Source organism: Bos grunniens, chromosome 10, assembly GCF_055505025.1.
Source record: "Bos grunniens cultivar Pamir isolate PY7600 chromosome 10, Bosgru_T2T1.0, whole genome shotgun sequence".
Lineage (NCBI taxonomy): Eukaryota > Metazoa > Chordata > Mammalia > Artiodactyla > Bovidae > Bos > Bos grunniens.
Genome location: NC_141174.1, coordinates 26,524,204 through 26,549,382, shown reverse-complemented (window position 1 = coordinate 26,549,382; position 25,179 = coordinate 26,524,204). Strand labels below are relative to the sequence as shown.

At 55.0% G+C, this 25,179-nt stretch overlaps 2 protein-coding genes across 8 annotated transcripts in view; one reads left to right on the top strand and one right to left on the bottom strand.

Annotated features, from left to right (window-relative positions):
- Positions 1-6,211, top strand: part of PLEKHG3 (pleckstrin homology and RhoGEF domain containing G3) — a 46,817-nt gene extending 40,606 nt beyond the window's left edge. For 4 of the 6 annotated variants that reach the window (XM_086320269.1, XM_086320267.1, XM_086320265.1 and 1 more), the window contains exons 15-18: positions 209-547; positions 1,010-1,123; positions 3,071-4,454; positions 4,866-6,211. In XM_086320269.1, the coding sequence (XP_086176395.1) occupies positions 209-547; positions 1,010-1,123; positions 3,071-4,454; positions 4,866-5,596 (2,568 nt within the window). In that variant the 3' untranslated portion in view covers positions 5,597-6,211. The remainder of the gene's footprint in view (positions 1-208; positions 548-1,009; positions 1,124-3,070; positions 4,455-4,865) is intronic. The other 2 variants (XM_086320268.1, XM_086320270.1) reach the window with 2 other exon arrangements.
- A 1,755-nt stretch (positions 6,212-7,966) lies between these two features.
- SPTB (spectrin beta, erythrocytic) overlaps positions 7,967-25,179 on the bottom strand; it is a 132,153-nt gene continuing 114,940 nt past the window's right edge. For both annotated transcript variants that reach the window (XM_086320263.1, XM_086320264.1), the window contains exons 33-36: positions 14,919-15,181; positions 11,629-11,802; positions 11,332-11,374; positions 7,967-11,189 (exon numbers count right to left, since the gene is read on the bottom strand). In XM_086320263.1, the coding sequence (XP_086176389.1) occupies positions 11,022-11,189; positions 11,332-11,374; positions 11,629-11,802; positions 14,919-15,181 (648 nt within the window). In that variant the 3' untranslated portion in view covers positions 7,967-11,021. The remainder of the gene's footprint in view (positions 11,190-11,331; positions 11,375-11,628; positions 11,803-14,918; positions 15,182-25,179) is intronic.

The following is a 25,179-nucleotide window of genomic DNA, read 5'->3' as shown; positions in this document are numbered from 1 at the left end:
TCTCTCTCCCTGGGGCAGGCGGGCCTGTCTGGGTCCTGAGTTCCTGCCCAGGCCCCAGGCCCAGCTTCCCACCTCTAGAGTCCCCCGCGCCATTCAGGAGCCCAGAGGTTGGGTGTCTATAGATGCGAAGCCTCCCCAGCCCCAGCAGCTGCAGGAGGAGGGGGGTTGCCCAGAGGCTGGTCACGAGGGGGCCTTGTGCTCTGCACAGCACGCGGGCAGTGTTGGCACGCTCCTGGACTTTGGACAGCCCCCCTGTGCTCGGGGCCTGCAGTTGGAGGCCGAAGGGGCTGCCCAGGAAGAGAAGGAGGAGGTGATGGAGGAGGAGGAGGAGGAGCAGGCCTTTCAGGTCTCTCTGGAGGACCTGGCTGGGCACAAAGGCAGCGAGAAGGGGGCCAGGCCAGAGCCCTCAGGCTCGGAGGAGGAGGAGGAGGAGGAGGAGAGCCTGGCAGTGGCGGAGCAGGTAGCCGACTTTGCCAGCTCCCTGCTGGCCGCCCTCCACTGCTGGCACTATCGGGCCAACGCTTTACTTTTCTCCCGGGGCGCTATGGTGAGGTGTCTCTTTGATCTCCCCTCCTCCTTGCATGCTTCCTGGCATGTGCATGCCCATCTGTGAGTCCCCTTCCCTGCTGTCCTCACCCCTCCGTCCTTGTTCCTTCATTCCTGCCAATGGCGTTTCTTAACCCCTGGCTCGCTGTCACGCCCTGGTGAGCCCCTGGCATTCATTGTTCCAGTACTGGAGCTAACCAGCATGCTACTCAGTGGGCATGATTAATGGGGCAGGCTGGGGGGTGGCGGGGAGGTCAGCACACTGGGGGTGCATGCCTGGTGGGGATTTCTGAGTCTCCCAGACTTGGCAGTTCAGGCCGACTCTGGATGGCGCAGGTCCAACGCTGGATCTCAGTGTAGCCCAACCCCCTTGGGGCTCAAGAGGTGCTGTCAGGGTTGGGATGCAGAGGGGACCAGCTCCCTGTTGTTCTGGAAGCTGATGACTGCCCTCTGCTTGCTGCAGGGGAAGGAACGCAGGGAGTCTGAAGAACCCAAGAGCTGCGGGAGGACCAGGAGTCTGTCTCCAACTCCTGAGGAAAAGTGCCTGAACTTTGAGTCTGTGACTTCCCTGCCAGAGGTGAGTGGCCAGCAGGTGGAATAGGGATTGTGCATACCCTCCTGAGCTCAGATCTCCAGCTTTGTAGGCGGGGCTTTCAGACATGGCTCTCCTGTTAGGCCCATGGGGACAGGGAATCTTGCTTCCCAGGACTCTCATGCCTTCAGGAAACCTGTCTGGCCTATGGGCATGTGGCTTGGTGACAGACAGCTTCTTACTCTGAATTAGAAAACAGTACCCCTCCCTCTGGGGCTTCCCTGGTGGCTCCATGGTAAAGAACCTGCCTGCAGTTCAGGAGATCCAGGTTCGATTCTTGGATCAGGAAGATCCCCTGGAGGAAAGGGCATGGCAACCTACTCTAGTATTCTTGCCTGGAGAATCCCATGGACAGAGGAGCCTGGCAGGCTGCAGCCCACAGGGTCGCAGAGTCGGGAACGACTGAAGCTACTAAGTGGCAGCAGCACCCCTTCCTTTGGGCAGATGCAGTCTCTTGCCAAGGGACACAGTTATTGGAAGTGACCAGAGTTGAGGTCCTCTTGTCCAGGCCTCCTTGCATAGAGCATAAGGCCCTGCCCTGCCAGCATGCCAGACATTTAAATCATGCCTGTCCCACCTGGCAAAGGAATAAGGTGTTGATATCTACTGGACACCTTCTATATGCCTGGTGTTCTGTTTCTTCCTTCTGTTTTCTGAACCAGCTCTACCAGGGAGAATGAGACTCAGAGAGGTTAGGTGACATGCCTGACATTGCACAGCTTCTAAGGGGCAGAGCTCAGGTTAGACTTGGGTCGGTGACCCAGAAGCCTGCACTCTTTCCTCCCCACCCCCACCACCAGCCCATCGCTATCTGTGGGTTATATGCAACAGAATCCTTTGCTTTCCCAGAGATACAAGGAAAATTTCAAGAAATCTAGACTCCCAAGGTGATCCTCACAGCCAGGACAAGACTTATAGCCTGTGTGACACTGGAAAAGGGTTTAGAGAGTGCTGGTTGATGATAATAGAATGTGAGCCTCGTGTAATTTTGAATATTCTAGCAGTCTCAGTAAAGGATTATTTAACCAGTGTATCCAGACTATTATCATTTCAACACATGGTATCAAAGCTACTCATGAGGTACTTTGTACTTTTCGGTGTGAAGTTTTTGCAGCATGGACTAGCCGCATTTCAGATGCTCGGGAGTCACGAGTGGCTGGCAATCATTGTGTTGGACAGTGTCCAACCCAGGGCCTCGCTCCTGGGTCCCGCTGTGCAGATGCTAGACTAGAACGGTTGGAATCAGCTCTGGTTCCTCAGATTTTAGAGTGCTGTCTTGTCTTCTCCCTAATGAATCTTCTGGAAAGCCGCCTATACTGGCTGATTTTACGATTCAAATGACCTGTGATGTGGTCAGAAGGGAGTTGCCGACCTTGCTTCCTCCTTTGCCATCTGCTGGGCAAAGGCAGAGTCAGGCACAAAGGTGGAGGCTGCCTAGTAGGAACTGCATCTCCATCTTCATCCTCTGATGGGATTTCAGCACATGGTCCTATTGCCCTCTGGATCTTGACCCACACAGGAGACCCTGGCCCTTCATGGGAGTCATTCAGGCCCAAGTTTCAACCCAGAACAGACTCCCGACTACTAGGGCTTGAGGAAGGGGCATCCTAGGGCTGTGGATCTGATTCAGTATTGCATGTTCTCACCCTGTCCCTGTACCACTCGGGGAGACTACCACTGAGAGGTGCTACCACTCTGTATTCCTAGAATTTTCCTTGGCTTTGAGGACATGGGCCCAGCACCCCAGCTTCAGGGTGACTGAGGGCCATCCTCTCCTTGCTGCCGCACTTTTGAGTGCTGTTCCATCTGATTGCCTGCTTCTTAAACTGCAGCCCCTTCCCACTAGGCACTGAGCAGGCCGCACTGTCCACACGTTCCACAGGTCCCCTGAGGGGGGGTTTTGTCTCATGCGAGCCCTTTGTGCTATCCTAGGTTGAGCCAGACACCGAGTCTGGGACCGAGCAGGAGGTGTTTGCTTCCGTGGAAGGTCCTAGCGCCGAAGAGATACCCTCAGACACAGAGGCCCCGGAGGTCCTCGAAATGCAACTTGACCCCCACCAGCTGCTGCTGGGGCTGGAGCCCCCCGATGACATGGCAGAGTTCATGGTGGCCGAGAGCACCGAGGACCCGAAGGCCCTGAGCAGCGAGGACGACGAGGAGGAGGTGGGGGCCTCCCAGGAGCCTGAGAGCCTCCTGCCTCCCTCTGTGCTGGACCAGGCCAGCGTCATTGCCGAGCTGTTCGTCAGCAGCGTCTCTCGGCGGAGCAGCCTGGCCCTGGAGGACGGCAAGTCCAGTGGCTTCGGGACCCCAAGGCTGACCAGCCGGAGCAGCAGTATGGTCAGCCTAGACGATGGTGAGAAGGGCCCAGCCCCACGTGGTGGCACCACAGACTCCCTGGGCTCTCAGCTCCTTCCAGAAGTGGACCTCAGCATTGGGATGGCCGCAGAGAGCGAACCTTCTGTCAATGGGACAGAGGCCCCGGGCCCAGGCTGCCCAGCGGAACCAGACAGGTCTTCTTGCCCAAAGGAATCGAAGCTTTCCTCTCAAGACCGGCAGTTGCTGGACAGAATCAAGAGGTACTACGAAAATGCAGAGCACCAAGATGCAGGCTTTAGTGTCCGGCGCCGGGAGAGCCTCTCCTTCATCCCCAAAGGGCTTGTGAGAAACTCGGTCTCCAGAATAAACAGCCTTCGCAAGCCAGACCCGGAGCCACAGGCTCCACTGGGGCGCAAGAGACAGGTGGGCTCACGGGTGGCCCTCTTTGACTGCCCAGGACCAGGCCAGGCTGGCGCTGGGGACCCAGCTCCTATCACAGATGCTGAGTTCCGCCCATCCTCGGAAATGGTAAAGATCTGGGAGGGAATGGAGGCTCCCAAGGGGAGCCCTCCGAAGGGGCCGGGCCAAGGCCAGGCCAACGGCTTTGACCTGCACGAGCCCCTGTTTATCCTGGAGGAGCATGAGCTGGCAGCCATCACTGAGGAGTCAGCGGCTGCCTCCCCAGATAGCGCCTCCCCCACCGAGCCCCGCAGCCCCACCCACCTGGCCCGGGAGCTGAAGGAGCTGGTGAGGGAACTGAGCAGTGATGCCCAGGGGAAGCTGGTGACCCCGCTGCACCCCCACATCCTGCAGCTCTCCCACGTGATGGATAGCCACGTGAGCGAGCGAGTCAAGAACAAGGTCTACCAGCTGGCTCGCCAGTACAGTCTCCGGATCAAGAGCAGATCAGTGACGGCCAGGCCTCCGCTGCACTGGGAGAAGGTGGCTTCCACCGTCCCCATGGTGCAGGAGGAGGTTGGCGCACCATCCGGCGGCACAGGTACGACGGGGTGGGGAGGGGGCCTTTCCCGCAAGCCTGAGTCAGGAGCACCTTTTAGGAGCCAGTTGGCTTCTGGGGAAGTGACCCCCTACAGAACCTATACCAGAAAGAGGGCTGAGGTGAGCCCTGGAGCTGCTTTAAAGCCCAAGGGCACAGGGTCTCTTTTCCAGGAGAGCAAAAAAGAGAGAGTTGTCTCCTCCTTTTGATTCCTGACTCCTCTTCCCCGCCTTTTCTTCTTTCTTCTCATTTTCCCTTTGATACGGGGCTGCAGATGGTAAAAGGGATTTCTCTCTCATCACACCCCAAACCCCAGCAACCACCCTTGCCCAGAAGGGGAGCTGCTGTAGCCAGTTCAGAGAGCCCTCACGTCCTCTTGCTCTGGGATTCAGGCGGCTTGCTCTCTTCCCACAGGTGTGAGCAAGCTGGGGCCACCTCTCTCCAACCACAAGCAGTCCGCGGTCCAGGAGCGCAGACTGCCCAGGCCTGGCTCTTCCAGGGAGATGTCGCCACAGCGTGTCTCCTTCAGCTCCTCGGCCACCAGCCCAAGGACCACCCCACCGGGAGCCTGGCATGGCCCTCGAAGCCCCTTTGACACTGAGACCTTCAACTGGCCTGACGTCCGAGAGCTCTGCTCCAAGTACGCCTCCCTGGACGAGGTGCTCCAGACCAAGGGCGGCTGGCCCAGCAAAGTGCCAGTCAACCGGAGCCGCTCGCTGCCGGAGAACATGAGGGAGCCACAGCTGGCTCCCTCCGGCAGGTTGGGCCGTTGCGGCAGCCTCAAGGCTAGGCGGGCCCCGGTGAGCCCAGAGGCGGCCCAGCCCCAGCCTCTGGGGGAGTCGCCCCCAAGCGAGCCCGACAGAGGGGAGGCCCTGCATGTCACCGCAGACCTCACGCTGGAGGACAACCGGCGGATGATTGTCATGGAGAAGGGGCCCCTGCCTGGCCCTGCCGCAGGGCTGGAGGCGGCCAGCGGGCAGGGACTGGGCTCTGCAGCCGCCCAGATGGGGAAGGACCAGGAGTTGCAGGAGTCTGCGGAGTATCGGCCTAAGGAAGAGGGTCCCAGGGACCCAGCGGACCGAAGCCAGCAGGGCAGAGTGCGGGACCTGAGGGAGAAATTCCAGGCCTTGAACTCCACAGGTTGACTCTGAGTCCTGGGGGAGGGAGGAACCACGGCATCCTCATGCTCGCAGCTGGGCTCACCTTCCTCACTTGACCCCCTTCCCCTGCCCTCAGAAAGGCCGCCCCTGGGAGAGCACCTGCCATGGACCGGGACTTGCCGGCGACTTGACACAGGCCCATATGAGCCCCTTTCCCCTGTGAGGCCAGGGTGGCCACTTTTCTTGTATATAGTTCTGATAAGACGCCAGATATTTAAGCTCATCTGTTCCCAGGGAGAGCAAGCCCTGCTCAGGCCTCCAGCGTTGCCTGGCCACTGCCAGACCCAGGGGCCACCCAGGGGACACACAGGAAGCTGGCCTGGGGAGGCTTTGCTCTTTAACCGTGCCTTTTCTTAGGATCCAGGCAGGCACGAGGCCCATAATTTATTGCTTCCCATTCTGTGGTATGTTAGTGTTCTCGTGCACACGTGCGTGTATGCGTGTGTGTGTGTGTGTGTGTGTTGCTTCTCCCCTCCCAGGAAAAGTCTCGTGGCCTCTATTCAGGTACTTTTGTGGGTTGTCTTGCTGGCCCTGTGGTTGTTGCTAATGTACACATTTCATTATTTGCCAATGGTGTAATAACCACTGCTGACCAACCAACCTGTGTGTGGTCTCCTTCCTGGGGTCTGGCTGGGTTGGGAAGGGTCGATTGTGCCCAGGGCTGTCTTAGGGGAAGGTGGGACTTGGGCTTTTTGCTTCCACATGTACTTAGTATGCAGCCATGCTCTCAAACCACAGGCCCAGGTCCTGGTAGAGGAGGCTGGGGCAGCAGAATGTGCAGGAGGGGGCTTGTTCTCTGTTATTTCTACTCCCACGGGCTTCTGTCTACCCACAGCCTGGCGTCCTGTCTAGTGGTGACCGTGCCGGCCTTTAGCTCTTTTCCCCAAGAGCCAAAGTTGGATTGAAAGGGGTGAGGTGGAGGGTGGGATGTTTTTCTAACAGACAGATGTTTCCATGACTGGTGCCTTTTATTCTCTCCCTCTCAGGTTCCCAAGAGGCATCCTGGGGGGTGAGGATTCTAAACTTAGGGCCTAGGAATATCTTAGGTGGCTTGCAGTGTCAGATGAGGGGTACAAGTGCGTGTTTTCTGAGATGGAGCCTCATTTTTCATCTCATTTGCAAAAGTGTCTTTGATTCCCAACGGGTAAGAATGCCTCCCTATTTCTAACTGGGTGTTCTGCCCCTTTCCCTTGGTGGACCAGCCTTTTTTCACCCTGTCTGCCTGGGAGGACTGGGTCTGTAGGGCCAGGTGGGAGAGCTGTCTTGCAGGTCTTCTGACCTAGGAGGATAGACTCAGCCTAAAGATGAGTCTGCTGAGTCTAATGAGGTCAAGTATCAGAGGCAAGAGGAGGCCTTCCCTGGGCAGAAGCCGAGCCGGTCTGGCCCACGTTCTACCAGCTGCCTGGAATGGTGTGTGGCCACTTGCGCAGTTGCCGAGGAGCGTGCTGGTTCCTACCAGGCAAGTCAGATTATAAAGAGAAGTCACACACTGGAGTGAGAGTTAGGAGACCCAGCCCTGCACTTAACTGGCTGGGTCACCTAAACTCTTGCTTTTCCCTCCTCTATAAATTGAAGGGGATGGATGAGTTGTTGCTTCTCAAACTCTGACTCAGACTCTTCAAGGGGTAAGGCTTGGGGGAGGTGGTAGTCATGAACACTTTCCCCAGCAGATCCATACACAGGCCTCTAGGTTGTTATGTGGGAACCCTGAACCAGCTCAGTGTTACTTATTGGCTGCCCATTAGAATCACTGGAGAGGGAACTTTTTGGAAAATGCCAATGCCTAGGTTTCATTCACCCAGACCAATTGAAACTGCCTCTCCAGAGATGATGGTCTTCCCAGGTGGCGCAAGAGGTAAAGAACCCGCCTGTTAATACAGGAGACAGAAGAGATGCAAGTTTGATCCCTGGGTCGGGAAGATCCCCTGGAGGAGGACATGGCAACCCACTTCAGTATTCTTGCCTGGAGAATCCCATGGACAGGAGCCTGGCAGGCTATAGTCCATAGGGTCGCAAAAAGTCAGACATGACTGAAGGGACTTAAAGCACACTCACCCTGGAAATGAACCCCAGGCATGTGGGTTCTGATATTCAGATCTCTGTCCCATGCTCCATGCAGAAAGGCCTGTAGCAGGCCCACAAGATGGCTGAATGCATGAATAAGTGTTTTCTCAGGGTCACAAGTGAAGCACAGGACTTGGGTCCTGGCAGGAGTTGTTTCTATGAGACTCCAGGGACAAGTCAATGGCCTGGCTGTACCTCTGTCTCCATGGTGGTCCTGGGTTCACAGATCCCGCCTTGCTTACTCAACCAGCCCTCTTTGGTCCAGTTCAAAGGGATATAGGCCAAATAGAATTATGGAGCATTATTGATTTATTAGAAAAACTAGTAAATGGGTTTCCTCTGGTTCGTGGAAGCACATTTGAGCAGGTGGAGGACAAGACCCGGTCGGCCCCAGGGCCAGCCCCAGATTGCAAGGTCTGTGCCCAACAGGGTTGCAGTCATCTGCCGCCGCCTCCTCCGTTGCATCCTCCCTGAGCTTGCTTGTCCAAGGGACCGAGCCATGGGGTCTTCTGGATCTCTGCCCCCTCCCACTGAAGGGAGGAAGGAGATCCAGGGCCACCCTTGGGGACTCTACGTGCCCTCCGATAGGCAGGAAGGAGGGGTGGGGTGGCAGGGAAGCCGAGCCTCCCGAGGACCCTCCTGACCTCCCTCAGCCACAGTCCACTGAGGCCAGGGGGACAAAGGGGAAGAAGAGAGGGTGGGAGGACCACCTGACCATGCCCAGAAGGAGCTTCCTCTAAACTGCCCTGGGGAGGAAGCCTGATATGCTGGTGTGGACTGGAGCTGTTTGGGGATACTGTTAAAAGACTGCAAAGTAGAAAATATAAGGAGGAAAAAAAAAACTTGCCAGGGTGCCAGGAGCTTAACCCCCCCCCCCCATGTGGCTCAGAGTCCCAAAGCTGGGTGCCTGCAGTTTCATTCCAGTTGGTCAAGGGTCTTGGGGCCTGTGTGATGTGGGAGAAGGGTGCATGGGAAGTTGGTGGTAGATGGTGGGTCACATGCAGCTGGTTGCTGCCCTTGCCCAGTCCAGGGGCTCAGGGGTGGCAAAATCCTAGCTTTTCCTTGAGGCCCCTTCATTCCTGGGACTGTGGAGTTGCTTGCTGAAATTCCTCACTTCAGAAGCACATGTGGAGGGCAGAGGGTGGCCCCTAGTGTCTTGGCTCCCACAGATTGGCCCATGGGGGCAGCTGATAGAGACTTGCCACCACCTGCTCTTCAGCAAGGAACAGGCTATCCTGGAGCAGGACATGCCTTCAGGTGCGCTTGAGGCCTTTGTTATTGCCAGGTGAGCATCACTACCTCATTGCCTCCTGCCTTGGTTTCCCCTATGTGTAGAGAGGTTGGCGAGTGGTATAGATTAGGTTCCCTGTGGATGCACAGAGGGCCACAGGGATAGGTGGACAGAGGACACATGAAGACCCTGGCTCCCAAGGTGGGACCATGTGTCAGGCCCCGTCAGAGAACTTCCCTCCTGTGGTTCTTGTCCGCTGAAGTTGCCTTCCCTTGACATAGTAGTAATTGATCTTGAGCACTAAGGGCTCCTGGGAGGGCCTAATAACTCCAGATGCTTATGCCTGTGGTTTCTGTCTTAGCTTCACCCAGTTCTGGGGGGTCGTCTCAGCGTGTCTAAGGCTCCTTCCCATGGGGAAGGTGATGGAAACAGCAACTGCAGGTCCCAGGGTCCTTTCTGCTCTGCCCAGGGGAGTGTCTGCTGCCTGCAACTCAACTTTTGGACCTAACCCAAGTTAAGATGCTGGGCTGGAGCTGTATTGCTTTCAGAGGGTGGTGGAAAGAATACTGTGGAACCAGTGGTCTGTTCCCTCCAGATGTCTGACTTTGGCAGCATAGGGACGGTTATCCCTGGGGAGAGAGGTTGCAGGGCCCCTTTTGGCTGTACCCAGGATTGGGGGGTAGATACCCATGTAGCCCCTTGACTCTGGCCAGGCCCTTCAGGAGGACCTGTGTGAGGGTACTTGCCACATCTTAATGGCTCCGGCCCCAACATTTGTCCCAGCTCTCCTGGGGTTGTTACATGGGTTGTAATACCCAGGTGTGGCTGCATCTGCCACCTCAGGGTGACAGGTCGTGAACTTTGCTGTTGGTTCAGCCAGCACCCTCAGGTGGTGCCAGCTGCAGCCAGGACTCATGGAGTATTTGGCTTTGGGATGCTCTAATGCAGGTGCTGCGGTGTCCATCTCGTATGGGGACCTGCCCTGTCTCCCTCCGGGACCTGGGGTCTGAGTGGGGTACTGCTGGTCTAGCAGCTACTGGGAGTGCGGCAGATCCCAGGGTGGAGAGGTGGCGCCTGGGGCAGTGTGGAAGTCTTATCTGCCTCCTTCTGGCCTGAGCCCTAAACTCTAGCTGTAGTTTTAAAAAAGAGGGCCGGCTTGAGAGCTTAGGGTCCAACCACCGCCTGGCCCAGTGGCAGCAAGGGGGTGCTGGAGGCGGCGGGAGGCCCTTCGCACTTAGGACCTATCGATTTTGGACAGTGCCCCCTCTTTTTGTGGGAGGAGGGGCTGCAGTGACCCCTGAGGTGGGGAGGCAGCGGCCCCTGGCCCCTGGCCCAGAGACTCCCTCCTCATGCCCCTAAGGGGGCAGGTCGGGCCTTCCCAAGAACCTTTTTTCTTCCCCTGGCTATGACTGTGTGGGACGGACCCCAAGCAACACTTGCTTTGGGAGTGGGCAGCATCTCAGGAATCTTCCCTGCTGGCTCAGAGGGTAAAGCGCCTGCCCGCAATGCGGGAGACCCAGGTTCGATCCCTGGGGCAGGAAGATCCATTGGAGAAGGAAATGGCAACCCACTCCGGTACCCTTGCCTGGAAAATCCCATGGACGGAGAAGGCTTCGGTCCATGCGGTCACTAAGAGTCGGGTACAACTGAGCGACTTCACTTTCGCTTTTCAGCATCTGAAGAACCCCCATCAAGCCTTCTTCTCCAGCTTGTGTGGGAATAGGGGGGTGGGGACTGGCTCCCCTCGGCCCCGTAAGGAGGGTCGGGAGAGGAGGGTGTGGGCCTCAAAAATCGTTTCCTGCCCCCAGAGTCAGAGGCCCCGAGGGCCCGCGGAGCTGGGGGCCTGTCCCTGGAGCCTACGCTCGCTGTGTGCGGGGCCCCAGGGCGGCGGGCGCGGAGGCAGGCGTGGGCCGGGCCAGGCGGGCGGGCGAAGGCAGCGATCGCAGTGCAGCTGGGCCCGCGCCCGGCCGGCCGGCCGGCAGCTCAGAGCAGGCAGGCGGCAGGCAGCGGCAGCGGCCGGGCAGTGGGCGGGAGGAAGGCCCGGCCGAGGAGGGAGGCACTAGTCCCCGCACGTCCCAACGACGCACCGGCTTCACTCGCCAGGCCCCCGAGAGGCTATTTCTTTTTGGGGAAGAAGCTGAATCTCTTCTCCTTGTCCTTCTTGCCGAGGCTGGCCTCGGGGCCGGTGATGGGGGGAAGGGGCAGGCTCTGTGCCTTGACGCGGATGCTCTGGGACTCGTTGATGGCCGTGCTCACGCCCTGCAGCCAGGACAGCATCTCCTCCTGCAGGGCGGGAGGGTCAGGACCCCCAAAGGACGGGCTGCCTCTAGGACAACCCCTTCTGAGGGAGCCTTGAGGCCAAGGGGCACGGGTCCCTCCCAACTGCCCCTTGGCGGGGGTCAGGGCCAGGCAGCCCTGCACTTACCTCATCCTTGCCGTGGAAGAGCCACTCGCTGCCGTTGCTCAGCCTAGGAGGACAAAGGGATTCCCCCGTGGCCATCTCCGGATCTGACCCCCCAGCTCCCCGAGCTTTCCCATGACCAGGACCCTGTCAGGCAGCACAGTGCTTTCTGAGAGAGGCGGAAATCAGGACCACCAGCCTCTCTTATTTGAAAAATCCCTGAGGGGCACCTCAGGCCTGCAGCTGGTCACATACAGTGGATTGGCCACTTAGGCCAGATCGAGCCACTAGGGAAGGAGCGGTGAACAGGCAGGGCCTCACCTCAGCTTGAAGACATGCTTCTTCTTCTTGTAGTTGGCAGCAATCTCACAGATGGCATGTCTCAGGGCCAGGGGCTCCTCCCCGTGGTAGGGCACCCCCAGGGCCAGATTCTTGGCATCCTTATAGAAGGCCAGCTCACTATTCCTGAGCACACAGTACAGGTTGTTCCAGGACCTGTGAAGGTACACACAGGCAGCTCACCTACAGTCCTCACTTGCATGCTCAGTTGCTCAGTCGCGTCTGATTCTTTGCAATCACATGGATGGTAGCCCGCCAGGCTCCTCTGCCCACAGGTTTGTCCAGGCAAGAATACTGGAGAGGGTTGCCACAGTCCTGATACAGCATCTCTATAATCAGTTCCCACAGCTTTACCATTTTTAACTACACCAACTTTACCATGATCCATAGTAATACATTTTACGGCTAAAAAAATTGCAATTAAAAATGATCTGCATGTGGGATTTCCCTAGCAGCCCAGTGGTTAAAACTTGGCACTTCCAATGCAAGGGGTGCAGGTTCGATCCCTGGTGGGGGAACTAAGATCCCACATGCCATGTGGCATGGCCAAAAAAAAACAAACCAATCATCTGCATGTAATTCTACTACCAAAGTCTACTATTGTTAACATTTTATGTATTTCCTTCTGGTTTATTTTCTATTCACATATATAACTAAAATTGGATTATACTGTATATTCAATTTTATTTTGTACTTTTAAGTTTAACACTATGTCATGAGTATTTCCCCATCCTCAAATATTTGAATCCTCAAATGTTTCTTGAAAATAATTTTAATAGCTATATGATATCTTGGAAGGAAAGTTATGACCAACCTAGATAGCATATTCAAAAGCAAAGACATTACTTTGCCAACAAAGGTTCGTCTAGTCAAGGCTATGGTTTTCCCTGTGGTCATGTATGGATGTGAGAGTTGGACTGTGAAGGCTGAACGCCAAAGAATTGATGCTTTTGAACTGTGGTGTTGGAGAAGACTCTTGAGAGTCCCTTGGACTGCAAAGAGATCCAACCAGTCCATTCTGAAGGAGATCAGTCCTGGGATTTCTTTGGAAGGAATGATGCTAAAGCTGAAACTCCAGTACTTTGGCCACCTCATGCGAAGAGTTGACTCATTGGAAAAGACTCTGATGCTGGGAGGGATTGGGGGCAGGAGGAGAAGGGGACGACAGAGGATGAGATGGCTGGATGGCATCACTGACTCGATGGACGTGAGTCTGGGTGAACTCCGGGAGTTGGTGATGGACAGGGAGGCCTGGCGTGCTGTGATTCATGGGGTCGCAAAGAGTCAGACACGACTGAGCGACTGATCAGATCTGATCTAATGGTATTTTATCACAAATAAAAATAATCCCTATATTGGTGGACCTTTTAATACTGGAAAATTTATCCACAATTGAAATAGCAATGTGATAAACATCCTTATGGGGCTTCCCACTGATGGCTCAGTGGTGAAGAATCTGCCTGCCAATGAAAGAGATGCAGGTTCAATCCCTGGGTTGGGAAGATCCTCTAGAGAAGGAAATGGCAACCCACTCTAGTATTCTCGCCTGGGAAATACCAGTCTATGAGGTCACAGAAAGAGTCGGACACAACTGTAAAGAACAACAGCAACAAAACATCCTGATGCCTTAATCTTTCCTGTAACTCTGATCTTACCTTGAGATATATTTCTAGAATTATTGAGTCTCAGACCAACAGTGTAAAGAACTTTCCAAAGCACGTTCCTAGCCACCAGCATATCTGAGTTTCACTCGTGCTTGTGCTCATTCAGTCGTGTCACTCCTTGTGACCCCATGAACTGTATAGCCCACCAGGCTCCTCTGTTCATGGGATTCTCCAGGCAAGAATACTGGAGTGGGTTTGAGTCTCACTACAGCCCATGAGTCTCACCACAGAACTGTAACATGAACAGAGCAGGGTTTTGTTTTGGTGGTAGGAGTATTTTGTTTTATTGATGATAAATGCCTGGTATACTGTGCTAGCTCTTTTTGAAAGGAACGTATTTGCGCAAATCAATGCTCAACTCAAATGGGAGGCTTGGTGAGAACAACCAACAAGTGAGCTCATAAAGGAGTTCACCTGAGCTCCTTCTTTGACAAATACAGAGCACGTTGTCCTTGGACAATGAGAAGCGTTAAGCGCGTCTTCCTCCTCTTCCTCACCACCCCCTCCCCCACTCCTTTTTGAGGGCAGAAAGGTGGAGCACTAGCAGAGCACATAGGGAAGAAGGACTGGAAGGTCAAAGAGAGAACTCGACCCTTTCAAAGCTAGCTGCAGAGCCATTCCACAAAGCCCAGATTTCCGATACCAGCTCAGGGATCCTCTGCTCAGACCTGGCCCTCATCAACTTCTCTGAGCTGGTAGCCCAAGTAAGGCAGTTGCTAAGGAGGAGTAAAATCCTGCCTTGGACAAAGGACAACCTCTTTGAGATGGTTTCCCCCATCTGGAAAATGAAACCTCAATATCACAGGGTGGTTGTGAAAACTTTGTCAGTCCTGACATAATGCCTGCCGCATAGTAGGTACTTTATACATGTTAGTTTCCCCTCTCCTGCAGCCCCTCCATATAAAGCAATAAACCTCTTCAGGGTGGTCGGGCCCCAAATTCATTTTTGGAATTTGAAATAACTTTGGTGTGTCCTCCAAGCCAGGCTCTCTGTATGTTGCCAGCTGGCCCTGGGAATAGAGCTGGCTTCAACCTCTTGACACTGCCCTGTTTCTCTGAGACCCTGGACCGCTGCCTGAAGGCAGAGGCCTCTAGAGACTCTGAGTCGCGGCATCCCCCGAGTAGACCACACTCAAGGACACGACTGCCTCTGAATGAGTTCCTCAGGGTCATATCATTCCTAGGAGGGCCCTCCAGATGGCATATAGGTCAGCTCTTTCTCCTTCCCTATTTTATGGCTGGGGAAACTGAGGCCCAGACTGGGTAAAAAGGGGGACTGGATCAAGGACAGGTAGGTCTTGTTAGTGCCAAGACCTACCTGTTACCCTGCCCTGGCATAGTACCAGCTAGTGTTCTCCTGCTCTGCACCAGGCTGCCCCCACCATCCCCATGTTACAAATGAGAGGCTGAGTAACTAGTATGAGGTCATAGGATTTGAACTCAGGCCCACAGCTGAAGACAGTCTTTCCCACCATGCCAAGTAGCCCCCCAGAGTTGGCTCAGAAGGCACCCAGGAACTCTCAGAGTAGAGGCAGAGGGCCTCCTCACCCACAGACTGCTCGGATAGCCCTGCGCATCCTGCGGCCCCATGGCCCCTCCCCGACACACCTGTTGGAGGCCTTCTTGTTGGGCCCCTCCAAGTCGTGCTTCCGGCCCAGGAAGCCTTCCATCTGCACACTGTGCCCGCGGTCCCGCTGGGCCGGCAGCGTTGTAGGCTCATCGCCCTCGCTCAGCGGTGTGTCCAGGACCTTGAAGAGGGGCTCTGTGGCGGGCCTCTCATCTGTGCTGGATTTCTCCTCCTGCCCGTCCTCGTGGGGCCCTGGTGGGGGTGGCGGCTGCAAGTCCTGGGGCCATGGCCTCTCTTCTTCCCCCTGCTCCAGGGCATATGGGAAGAGCGCACCTTGCTGAGGGCCCAGACCCGGGCGGCCACTCTCGGCTGAACAGGGGAGGTCAGCAGGCCTCACCCGAGTCTGGTTCCTCTCTCTTTGCCCTCCCTGACCCACCCTGGCCCTTCCCCAACCTGCTGTGGGTGTCCACCTGGCCTGCTTCCCCAAACTCCCTCCTTCTCCAACCTCAATAGGAGCAGAAGGTCCTTAGAGTGAGCTGAAGGGGCTGGGCCAGGGGATTTCTGACCCTGCTTGTTGCCCAACTGCAGGTGCCCACCCTGGCTTCCTGTCAGAGGCTCCAACTCTGACTGAGTTAGACCTGAGCTCTGACAAGATTTCAAAGTCAGATTTCAAATGACGAAAGGGCTCTGCTGCTAAGATAGAAGAAAAAAACATTTGTACTAGGATGTTGTACGACTCTCAAGTATTAGTCGCTCAATCGTGTCTGACTCTTTGCGACCGTAGCCTGCCAGGCTCCTCTGTCCATGGAATTCTCTCAGGCAAGAATACTGGAGAATCTAGGCAAGAATATTGAAGGAATTGCCATTTCCTTCTCCAGGAGATCTTCCCAACCCATGGGTAGAACCCGGGTCTCTCACATTGCAGGCAGATTCTTTACCATCTGAGCCACCAGGGAAGTTGATGAGAACTTGTTTGTTACCTTCAACTTGTGTCTGGGCACCAGGCCCTAAGTCTACAGGTTAGTGTTTTGTCACTAAGTCGTGTCTGACTCTTGCGACCCCATGGACTGCAGCCCACCAAGCTCCTCTGTCCATGGGGTTTCCCAGGCAAGAATACTGGAGTGGGTTGCCATTTCCATCTCCAGGGGATCTTCCCGACCCAGGATTTGAACCCATGTCTCCTGCATTGGCAGGTGGGTTCTTTTACACTGAGCCACCAGGGAAACCCAGACCCTCCCAACTCATGGGGGGAATAACTGGTCCTGCCCCCTTCATTTGGCAGGGCTTTGCCGGAGGAGGGCAGTGGTTCCTAACCCTGGCTGCCTTTTACAATCACCTCTAGAGCTTTAACAAAATATGCGCAGGACCCATCCTCAGGATGCTGAATTAACTAGCTTGGAGTGGGGTCTGCGCATTGGTATTTCTTAACAAGCTTTTCATGCGCTCAAGTGTGCTGATGAAGAGTCACCACCTAAGGAGTCAATGCCCCAGGGAAAGGCTGTGGCTTTTGCCTCCTTGCACCTCTCCATGGAAGGCATAAAACTAAGATTATGGCATCTGGTCCAATCACTTCATGGCAAATAGATGGGGAAACAGTGACAGACTTTATTTTGGGGGGGCTCCAAAATCACTGCAGATGGTGACTGCAGCTATGAAATTAAAAGATGCTTGTTCCTTGGAAGAAAAGCTATGACCAACCTAGATAGCATATTAAAAAGCAGAGACATTACTTTGCCAACAAATGTCTGTCTAGTCAAAGCTATGGTTTTTCCAGTAGTCATGTATGGATGTGAGAGTTGGACTATAAAGAAAGCTTAGCGCTGAAGAATTGATGCTCTAGAACTATGGTGTTGGAGAAGACTCTTGAGAGTCCCTTGGACAGCAAGGAGATTCAATCAGTCCATCCTAAAAGAAATCAGTCCTGAATATTCATTGGAAGGACTAATGCTGAAGTGGAAACTCCAATACTTTGGCCACCTGATGGGAAGAACTGACTCATTGGAAAAGACCCTGATGCTGGGAAAGATTGAAGGCAGGAGGAGAAGGGACAACAGAGGATGAGATGATTGGATGGCATCACTGACTCTATGGACATGAGTTTGAATGAACTCTGGGAGTTGGAGATGGACAGGGAGGCCTGGTGTACTGCAGTCCATGGTGTTGCAAAGAGTCAGACACGACTGAGGAACTGAACTGAACTGAACTGAACTGAATGGAAGACAGGATCCTCCCAGCTCCCACCCAAGCCAAGTGAGGGGCCTCTAGTGGAACCATGGGCTGTATTCAGGTGCCTGTGAGAAGGGGAAGCAGACTCTTGTCCCCTGGCTGGGTACCTCCTTATGCAGAGCCTTGCTGACCCACTTTTGTGCCACTGCAGCAGGAGAGAGAAGAGGACAGACTGAGAGAACAAGGGGCAGTCTGTTTTCGAGTGCAGCGCAAGACTGCCAGCTGGGACAGGAATGGGTGGGTCTCCTATGTGCCAAATAAGCACCCAGGAAGGCAGCCTAGCTGGAGACATCTGTCCAGAACTCTGCCTCAAAGGCCTGATTGCTGAGGACCTTACAGCACCAGGTGGGAAGGGTCTTGTAGTCCCCAAGCAGGTGGGGACCAAGGCCATTGAAAGCCCAGGAGGACTAGAACCACCTCAGGCAGTAAGGAGACACTGCCCTCTTTTCTACTCTGTCCCAGCTGAAGATGGAGGCCCAGGAGAGTGCTGGGGAGGAGCCAGGAAAGAGCAGACACTATGTTTCCCACTGTGGGTCCTTCAGACCTTGGATCAAATCCAAAATAGAGAAATGGAGAATGAGAGGAGTTGGGTACCATTCTGGACATCAGATCAAAGCTTCAAACTGAAAGAGACTGATTGGACTTTTTAACAGTTAAAAACGATCAATGTCTGCCAGAGCTGGCACTAAGGAATGGGAAGCGGAGGTTCAGTGGAGATGTTTGACGGCAGTGGTTGGAAGAAAGGTAAAGCTGGTCATGTTTGCATCCCCTAAATTAGGACTAAACGACTTCCCTTGTGGCTCAGACGGTAAAGCGTCTGCCTACAATGTGGGAGACCCGGGTTCGATCCCTGGGTCGGGAAGATTCTCTGGAGAGGGAAATGGCAACCCACTCCAGTACTCTTGCCTGGAAAATCCCGTGGACAGAGGAGCCTGGTAGGCTGCAGTCCACGGGGTTGCAAAGAGCCGGACACGACTGAGCGACTAAACTTTTTCTAAATTAGGACTAGTCAACAAACTAATCTGGGGTTCCCTAAGATCCCATTTAAAGACAGGAATAATATGGCTGGAAAAGGTTGAAAATCACTACTCTAGTCTAAAACCTTCAATCTATGAGACAGTCTGAGCTCAGAGGTTAAGTGACTTACCCAGGGTCATACAGCTTTCATTTCCAGTTAAGAGTATGCACTGAAGAATTGGGCAGGCCTGACTTTTTATCACGTCCTTAGGGTTCTTATCTTTTCCTTGTCTTAGAGCCTCTGGAGAGTTGTGGCTGGGCCACACCCATCTTTATGCATCTTGCAGGATTTATATGTTTGAGTGTTGGCAATGAGTCAGAATTGACCACAAGGATCTGGAGGCCCTAAGGCCTTGCCTGGACCATCCTCCAGCAGGGAGGAAGGGCAGGAGTGGCAGGTTGAGTCTGGGAGCCTGGGTTCTGTGCACCCAGTCAGGCCAACCCTCTGACTCAGGCATAGAGGTTGGGGAGGTAGTGAAGCCTTTCATCCTCTCTCCCCAGCTGGCCCTTCTGCTCCTCCTGGCAATGGGCCAGGGTCTCCGGACTCCCTGGTGGGTCATGGAAGATGCCCTGGCAGATGTTGGGAGGGAAACCCAGCAGAACCTCTCGGCCTTGTTCACCCCCTCACTCAGCCTCTGCCCTCCTGGGACTGGTTTTACTACAGGCTTCTGTGTCCACATTCTCTTCCTATACTTTCATTTCCATGCTCCTTTCCTTTTGGGAAGTCTCCTCTGAAAACACACATTTTTCCAGGACTGCCTCCCGACTTAATTTCACCTTTCGTGTATTTCCTCCTGATGGGTGCCTGATCCACATTCCCTGGCAGGGACAGTCAGAGCCCATGGCCAGTGTGATCAAAAGTTAAGCAGCCAGGTCGTGGGTGGGCTTTGGAAAATAGGGGTTTTCCGATGTACGCAAAGATTTCTTCTGTTTCCTTGACTGTTCACATGGAGACAATTTAAAACACATCCTCGCCTCTCTACCCTGAAGGCTAAGGCCTGAGGAGGAGAGAGCCAAGAATGAGGGTGGAGGCGGAGGGGTCTGGTGGCAGCTGCTCCTTTCAGACCCGGGGCTTCTCTCCCTCCTGGGCTGGGGGAAGGGACACAGGAGAAAGACAGGGGCATGGCTTGGGCAAAAGGGTCCTCCTTTTATAGTCTCCAGGGGTGAATATGTTATGTGCCGGCTTCTAAGAGAGCAGGGCAGGCACTTCTGCTGTCCCAGGAACCATATTGCACTCTGATACGGATTCTGCAGGCAGAGGACAGCAGACACCAGGAGGGGGTCGGCTACTTGTGTGCTGTAGGGACAGGCAGGCTCTATTCCAAGGCCCTGGATAGCTGAGACAATCTGACTCCCTTCTATCCTCCGTGATACGTGGCAGAAGGCAGGCGTGCTGCTCCAGCCCTTCGGTCAGCAGGAGGATGCATAGATTCCACCTGAGGGGTAGCCCAGAGGAGTTGGGGACACTCTGAAAAAAGGAGGATCCAGCCACTTGGGAGAAACTCTGGGTGTCGGGTCAGAATGGATGGGGAGTTTAGACCATGAGTGGGAGTAAGAGCAGGAGAGAGAAGGGCCTGAGATGGCGCCTGGAATAAGCCTGGAGCTTCTGTTCCCTGGTTTGGGGGCCCAGGGGACTGGTGGATGGGTGTGTGGGGTGCATCTGAGGTGGGTGGGTAGGGCTCATCTGAGCTAGGTGTGTGTGCTGGCTGCTGGAGTAGGGTAGGGGACAGGCAGTATTGGCTGCTGTGGGACCATCAGGGGAGGAAAGGGCACAGACAGGAGAGCCTTTTAGGACCTCACAGAACTGTAATCAGACAAGGAGAGGCCTGAGCTCCTGACGGGCAGGGCGTGGCCACCTCAGAGTCTTTGCAGAGTCTTGTACGCTTGACTTTGTAGGGTCCTGCCTTGCTAGGAAGCTGACTTGAGCAGGGGAAAGCAGGCAGATGTCTCCTCCCCAGAGGACTTTCAAGAAGGTGAAAAGGAGGGGGACAGGATGGGTCCATTTCTTACACGGAATAAAGGGGCTGAAGGTGTAGTTCCAGACCTAGCCAGCAGGTGGCATAAGGGGCCCGCACACAGACAACCAACTCTCCAGCCAGGGAGAAAAACCACCTGCGGTGTGGCCACAGGGTCTCTGAGACGTTCTAGAAGATGCTCAGTGATCCCAGATATATGAACAAGCAAGGAAACGCATGTGAACTTCTCTCTGAAGGAAATGCTGGTAAATGAGAAACGGGGTATGGGGATGCATCCCAAACAAATACTATTGGACCTTAGTTGTGAGAGGTCTTGCCCACCTACCTCACAGCAAGAACTGCGCCTCGAGTGTGTGTAGGGGGTCTCCGGGGAGGGGCGCTGCAGGAAGGCTGGTTTGGGAGGGTTTTGGCAACGAATGTTAAAATTCTTATGGGGGACGTTTAGGAGATGAAGGACTGTGGTGAGAGATGGAGAAAAGAGTGAAGGGAAAATAAAGACAGTCGCCTGCTGGGCATTCTACCTATATTCTCTTTTGCTGTCCTCACCCTTTCTGAGAGGTGGGCGTCAGTACGCCTGTTTCATAGACGAGGGAAACTGAGGGCCAGGGAGAATGGGTAACGGGCCCAGAGTCACACGACTACTGAGTGAAAGCTGAGGATGCAGTGGTCTGGTCCCAAACCCTGAGCTCTTCCCACTAAGTCCTGCTGCAAGAGACCGGGAGGCACTACTGCTTGGGAAAAAGGGGCTATCCAACGGGGTTCATGGTCTAAAGGGGAGTCTGGCTTACAGAAGATGCGTGGCTGACGAGCTGAGGCAGCGGAACTGTGTCACAGCCATGCCGAAAAGGACCAGAAGAGGGGCTGGGGGCCACACAAGACCTAGGCTTGAATACCTCAGGCAACCAAATAGCCCCGCGAGACGACAGGGAGGGGAAGTTGGCCACTTCTGCAGCCGAGAACTTCTTCCTTCCCTAAATGTCTGTGGTCTGGGCTTTCATTGTCTGGGTGAGAAGGCTCTCAGCAGACAGGCTGGGAAGGCTGTTCAAAAGACACTTGTTTGCAAGAGAAGAGTTGAGGGCAGCCAGAGAGATGGGAACAGAGGGTGAGCAGAGGCAAATGCCGGAAGAGAGAACAGAGTTGTTTCTAAACAGAGGGAAACGCGCGGGAAGAGCTGAGGCCGGCCAGGTGGGGAGTCCTTCAGGTTGGGGGCCGAGGGGAGAAGCTCTCATGAGGAGTGGGAAGGGCAGAAGAGTGGCTCAGCCCTGTGCCCTGGGGGCCGACTGTTAGAATTCTTCTGGAGGATGTTTAAGAGATGAATGAGATGGTTGGATGGCATCACCGACTCCATGGACAGGAGTCTGAGTGAACTCTGGGAGTTGGTGATGGACAGGGAGGCCTGGCGTGCTGCAGTCCATGGGGTCGCAAAGAGTCGGACACGACTGAGCAACTGAACTGAACTAAGAGATGAAGGACTGTGGTGAGAGTCCAGTCACTGGAAACCAGGGAAGACAAGGGAGGGATGCAGAGCAGAAGGCCACCAGGTGAAGTGAGGGGGAGGGAGGGCAGTGTGCAGGGTCCCCTTGGACAGGGAAGGTCTCCCCCATGACCATCCTAGGGGAAAGAATGAGGCTTCCTCAGGGGCTGTCTTCACCATTTCTATCACCAGTGTGGGCTCTTCAGGTCCCTGCCACGAGGAACTGGAAGCTGCTTGATGTCTCTGAGCCAGGCATTCAAACCAAAAGGAAGACACTGACTCCCCCATCTGGATCTGACACCCAGCAGTCCAGTTGGCAACTTCCAACCCCATTTCTGAGATGCCTTCAGTGTTAACTGAGTCCCATGCTGGGTCTATCGAGATCTGGGATGCTCTGAAACATGGACTGGCAGACAAACCTAGGGGTTGGTTGCCTTTGAGCAGCAGGGTTGGGAAGATCACGCCCAACCTCAGCATAGAGAGTGGGGCACACCCAGCCTCGGACAGATGTCCAGAAAGAGCCTAGAGCCAGTTTCCCCAGAGTGCCAGGGCGTGGTGCCAGGCTGTAGGCAGACACAGCCCTGCCGCGCTGATTCAGGCATTCTGGGGAGACAGACACACCCAGGTTCGTGGGAAAACTGATGTTCTTTCCCGACCGGGTCTGCTCATTATGGACAAACACACCATTTACCTTCGCTGCAAAAACGCCTGAACCAGCAGCTCAGCTCGGCCTCGGAGTGGGAGGGGAGAAACAATCCGGTAGAAAGGATGGAGAGAGCTTGCTCAGGCAAGAAGCGGCACAGCTGCTGCGTCCACACCCACATCCCTTCCCTCCAAGGACGTCAGAGTCTGGCCTCTGGCAGCTGATTAAAGCTCTAGGCTGCCTGCTGCGGAGGCTGGAGCTGGGGATTGGGGGTGGGGGGTGCGGTGGGTGGGTATTGCTAAGGTGTGGACAGCAGCTGGAGCCACCAGGCACTGGCTGAAAGGTGAGCAGCTGCAATCCAGTGCCCACTCAGTCCCGGGACACCATCCCTCATGTTCGAAAGTGCTGGTAACTTGCCTGAAGCCACATCAACCTCCAAGGCTCTGGAAGGGACAGACAAGGGACCTGGGGGTCTGGACCCTCCTATTCATCCCAGATGAGTTGGCAAGTCTTCCCTCAGGGAAGCCAGCTGCAGGCAGACTTGGAAGGTCATGGGGAAGAGTGATGTCTGTGAGCTGTGCTTGGCTGAGTTTTCCCTGACAACCTGATGAAGGCCTGACAATGAAACGCATCCAGGCAGTTGCTTTTTGAGATGCCTGGCCCCAGAGTCCCTGCACCACAGAGGAATCCATCCTTGGGGCTCAGAGTAAGACAGGGCACATTTGCCCCAAAACAGTGAACCCCGAAGGCAGATTCTTTCTTGCTGTGGCAGCCCACTAGAAGCACCAACCCTTTTCAGGGTTCTCGCTCATTGTTACAGCAGCTCCACTGGGAGAGTTCCTAGAGCAGGCACAGGGCACAGAAGAGGCCCCTGGGGCTGGGGGCCCCCAAGCCTGGGTTGGCTCGGATCCTCTGCAATACCATTTCTTCTCCATAAATCAACCTCTGCATCTCACCACAAATGTTACACTGAGGATTCCAAGGCAGCCAGAGCCGAGCAGATGAGGGTGCTTAGCGGGACCTCCAAGCCCTCCCCAGAGCCGCACCCAGGGTGAAGGGGAGACACATAACGTGGAGGGTGTGGAGGGGGGAGGCTCAGCCTGCTGCCAGGCCCCCCTCTGCTACCCCAGGGCCACCTTCAGGGTAGCCCTTCAGTCCACCTCCTGGCCTTGGCAGAAGCAGAGGTTCAACCCTGCCTTCCTCTCTTCCCTAGGCAACCAAGGAAATCACCCTAGCCCTTTGCCATCTCTTCCCATCTCCAGCCTCACGCCAGCTGGCACCTGACCACTGAACCAGGTTCCTCAGAGCTGAGAACACCACGAAAATGGAGAAACCCTTCTCTCCCAACCCTCCCTTTATTTAGGTACATGGTTCACATTCAGGAACGTTCTGGACTTTCTGTAATCCTGCAGAGAGAGATCTATAAAGGGCAAGGAGACCCAGGAGGATTAGGACGTTTGTCTAAAATCTCTCATGACATTTCTACATGAAGGACTGGAACCCAACATCTAGACTTCCAAAATTTCACTCCAGGAATTTTGCCATTTGTGAAAACTTGTTTCTTCTTAATCTCACGCACTCCTGCATACTTACCTGTAGAATGGATTTTTTTTTTTTAATCGGAACATGCTCTAACATGGAAAGCTAGGAGGTGATGGAGGCAATGGATTGTATGATAATGATATGCTTGAGGAAAAAACCGAATGCATGGAATAGCGCTCCAGCCCCTGCCTGTGCGTATGTGTGTGTGCACACACCCGGGAAAGGAGGAGCAGGTAGGGCTGGCAGGGTGGTCACTGTGGGCTGTGCAGCAGTCCGGACAGGGGTTCAGGCGCCTGGTCTGCTCCCCCAAGCAGGAAGCTGGCATGCACTAGTGATGGGTTTCACGGGGAGCCACAGTGCACACATCTATCCCACGGGGCACTGACACCAGACCACACACAGCAGGGATCTGTCCCACGGGGCACCGACACCAGACCACACACAGCAGGGATCTGTCCCACGGGGCACTGACACCAGACTGCAGACACAGGACAGCACGAGCACCCAGCCTAGCCCAAGAGAAGGCTCAGCAGACCTTCCTGCTGCCAGCCTTCCTGGGAGAGGCCTGCAGCTTCTGGAAAGGTTTTCCAACCTGCATGGGACTCTTTCTCCACTCTTCTCATATCAAAGAACAAAGGGGTATCCCACTCTGCCCCTTGGAGTTCTGTGGATCCTCATGAAAACTCAACAAAGGGCTCAGAAAGGAGAGGCGGCAGGAAATCTGTTTGCATGAGGCCTTGGGCCTGGTGTTCATTGACTTGCCATCTGGTCTCCTCCTGGTACCGCGCACAGGCCACTTGCCCCACCTGGCAGGGCGGCTGGCTCTCTGGGAAGGGTCTCAAGTGGGCTCACTCCTCCTTCCAGAGAGACACTCAGGTCCAAGCAGGTTTTATTCCCCCCAAATCCAGCGGCATTCAGGTGTTGGATGGAGGTGGCTCTGATGCACATGTAATTACATTTGCACAGACGTACACGACACAGACAATGGATGGATCGCTCAGGCGGTCACAAAGGAACCCGCAGACCTGGGACACCACCGCACGCAGACACACAGGGACGCACAGCTGAAGCGCGGGTGGCAGGAACAGTCACAGCCCCAGGGTCCGCAGTCCGTGCCAGCCCCCACCAGAGTTCTCTCTCCTTCCAGTGAGGCTGTCTCTGGGAAAGGAGGGGCCAGGGCGAAGTTCACCGGAGACCCCCACACTGCCACAAGGGGATCTTCAGAGGGAACTCCTGGGAGAGACCCTCCAGAGGGCGTTCAGGAGTGCCCTCTGCTGGACATGATGGGCTGGTGCAGCTCAGAAAGGGAGGCCTCTGGTGGGGCTGGAGGCAGCTCAGAGTATGTGTCTGTGTTGTGTGTGTGTGTGTGCGTGTGTGTGTGTGTCTCAGAAGTGTGGGAAGGGCCAAAATCTAGATCTGACAGG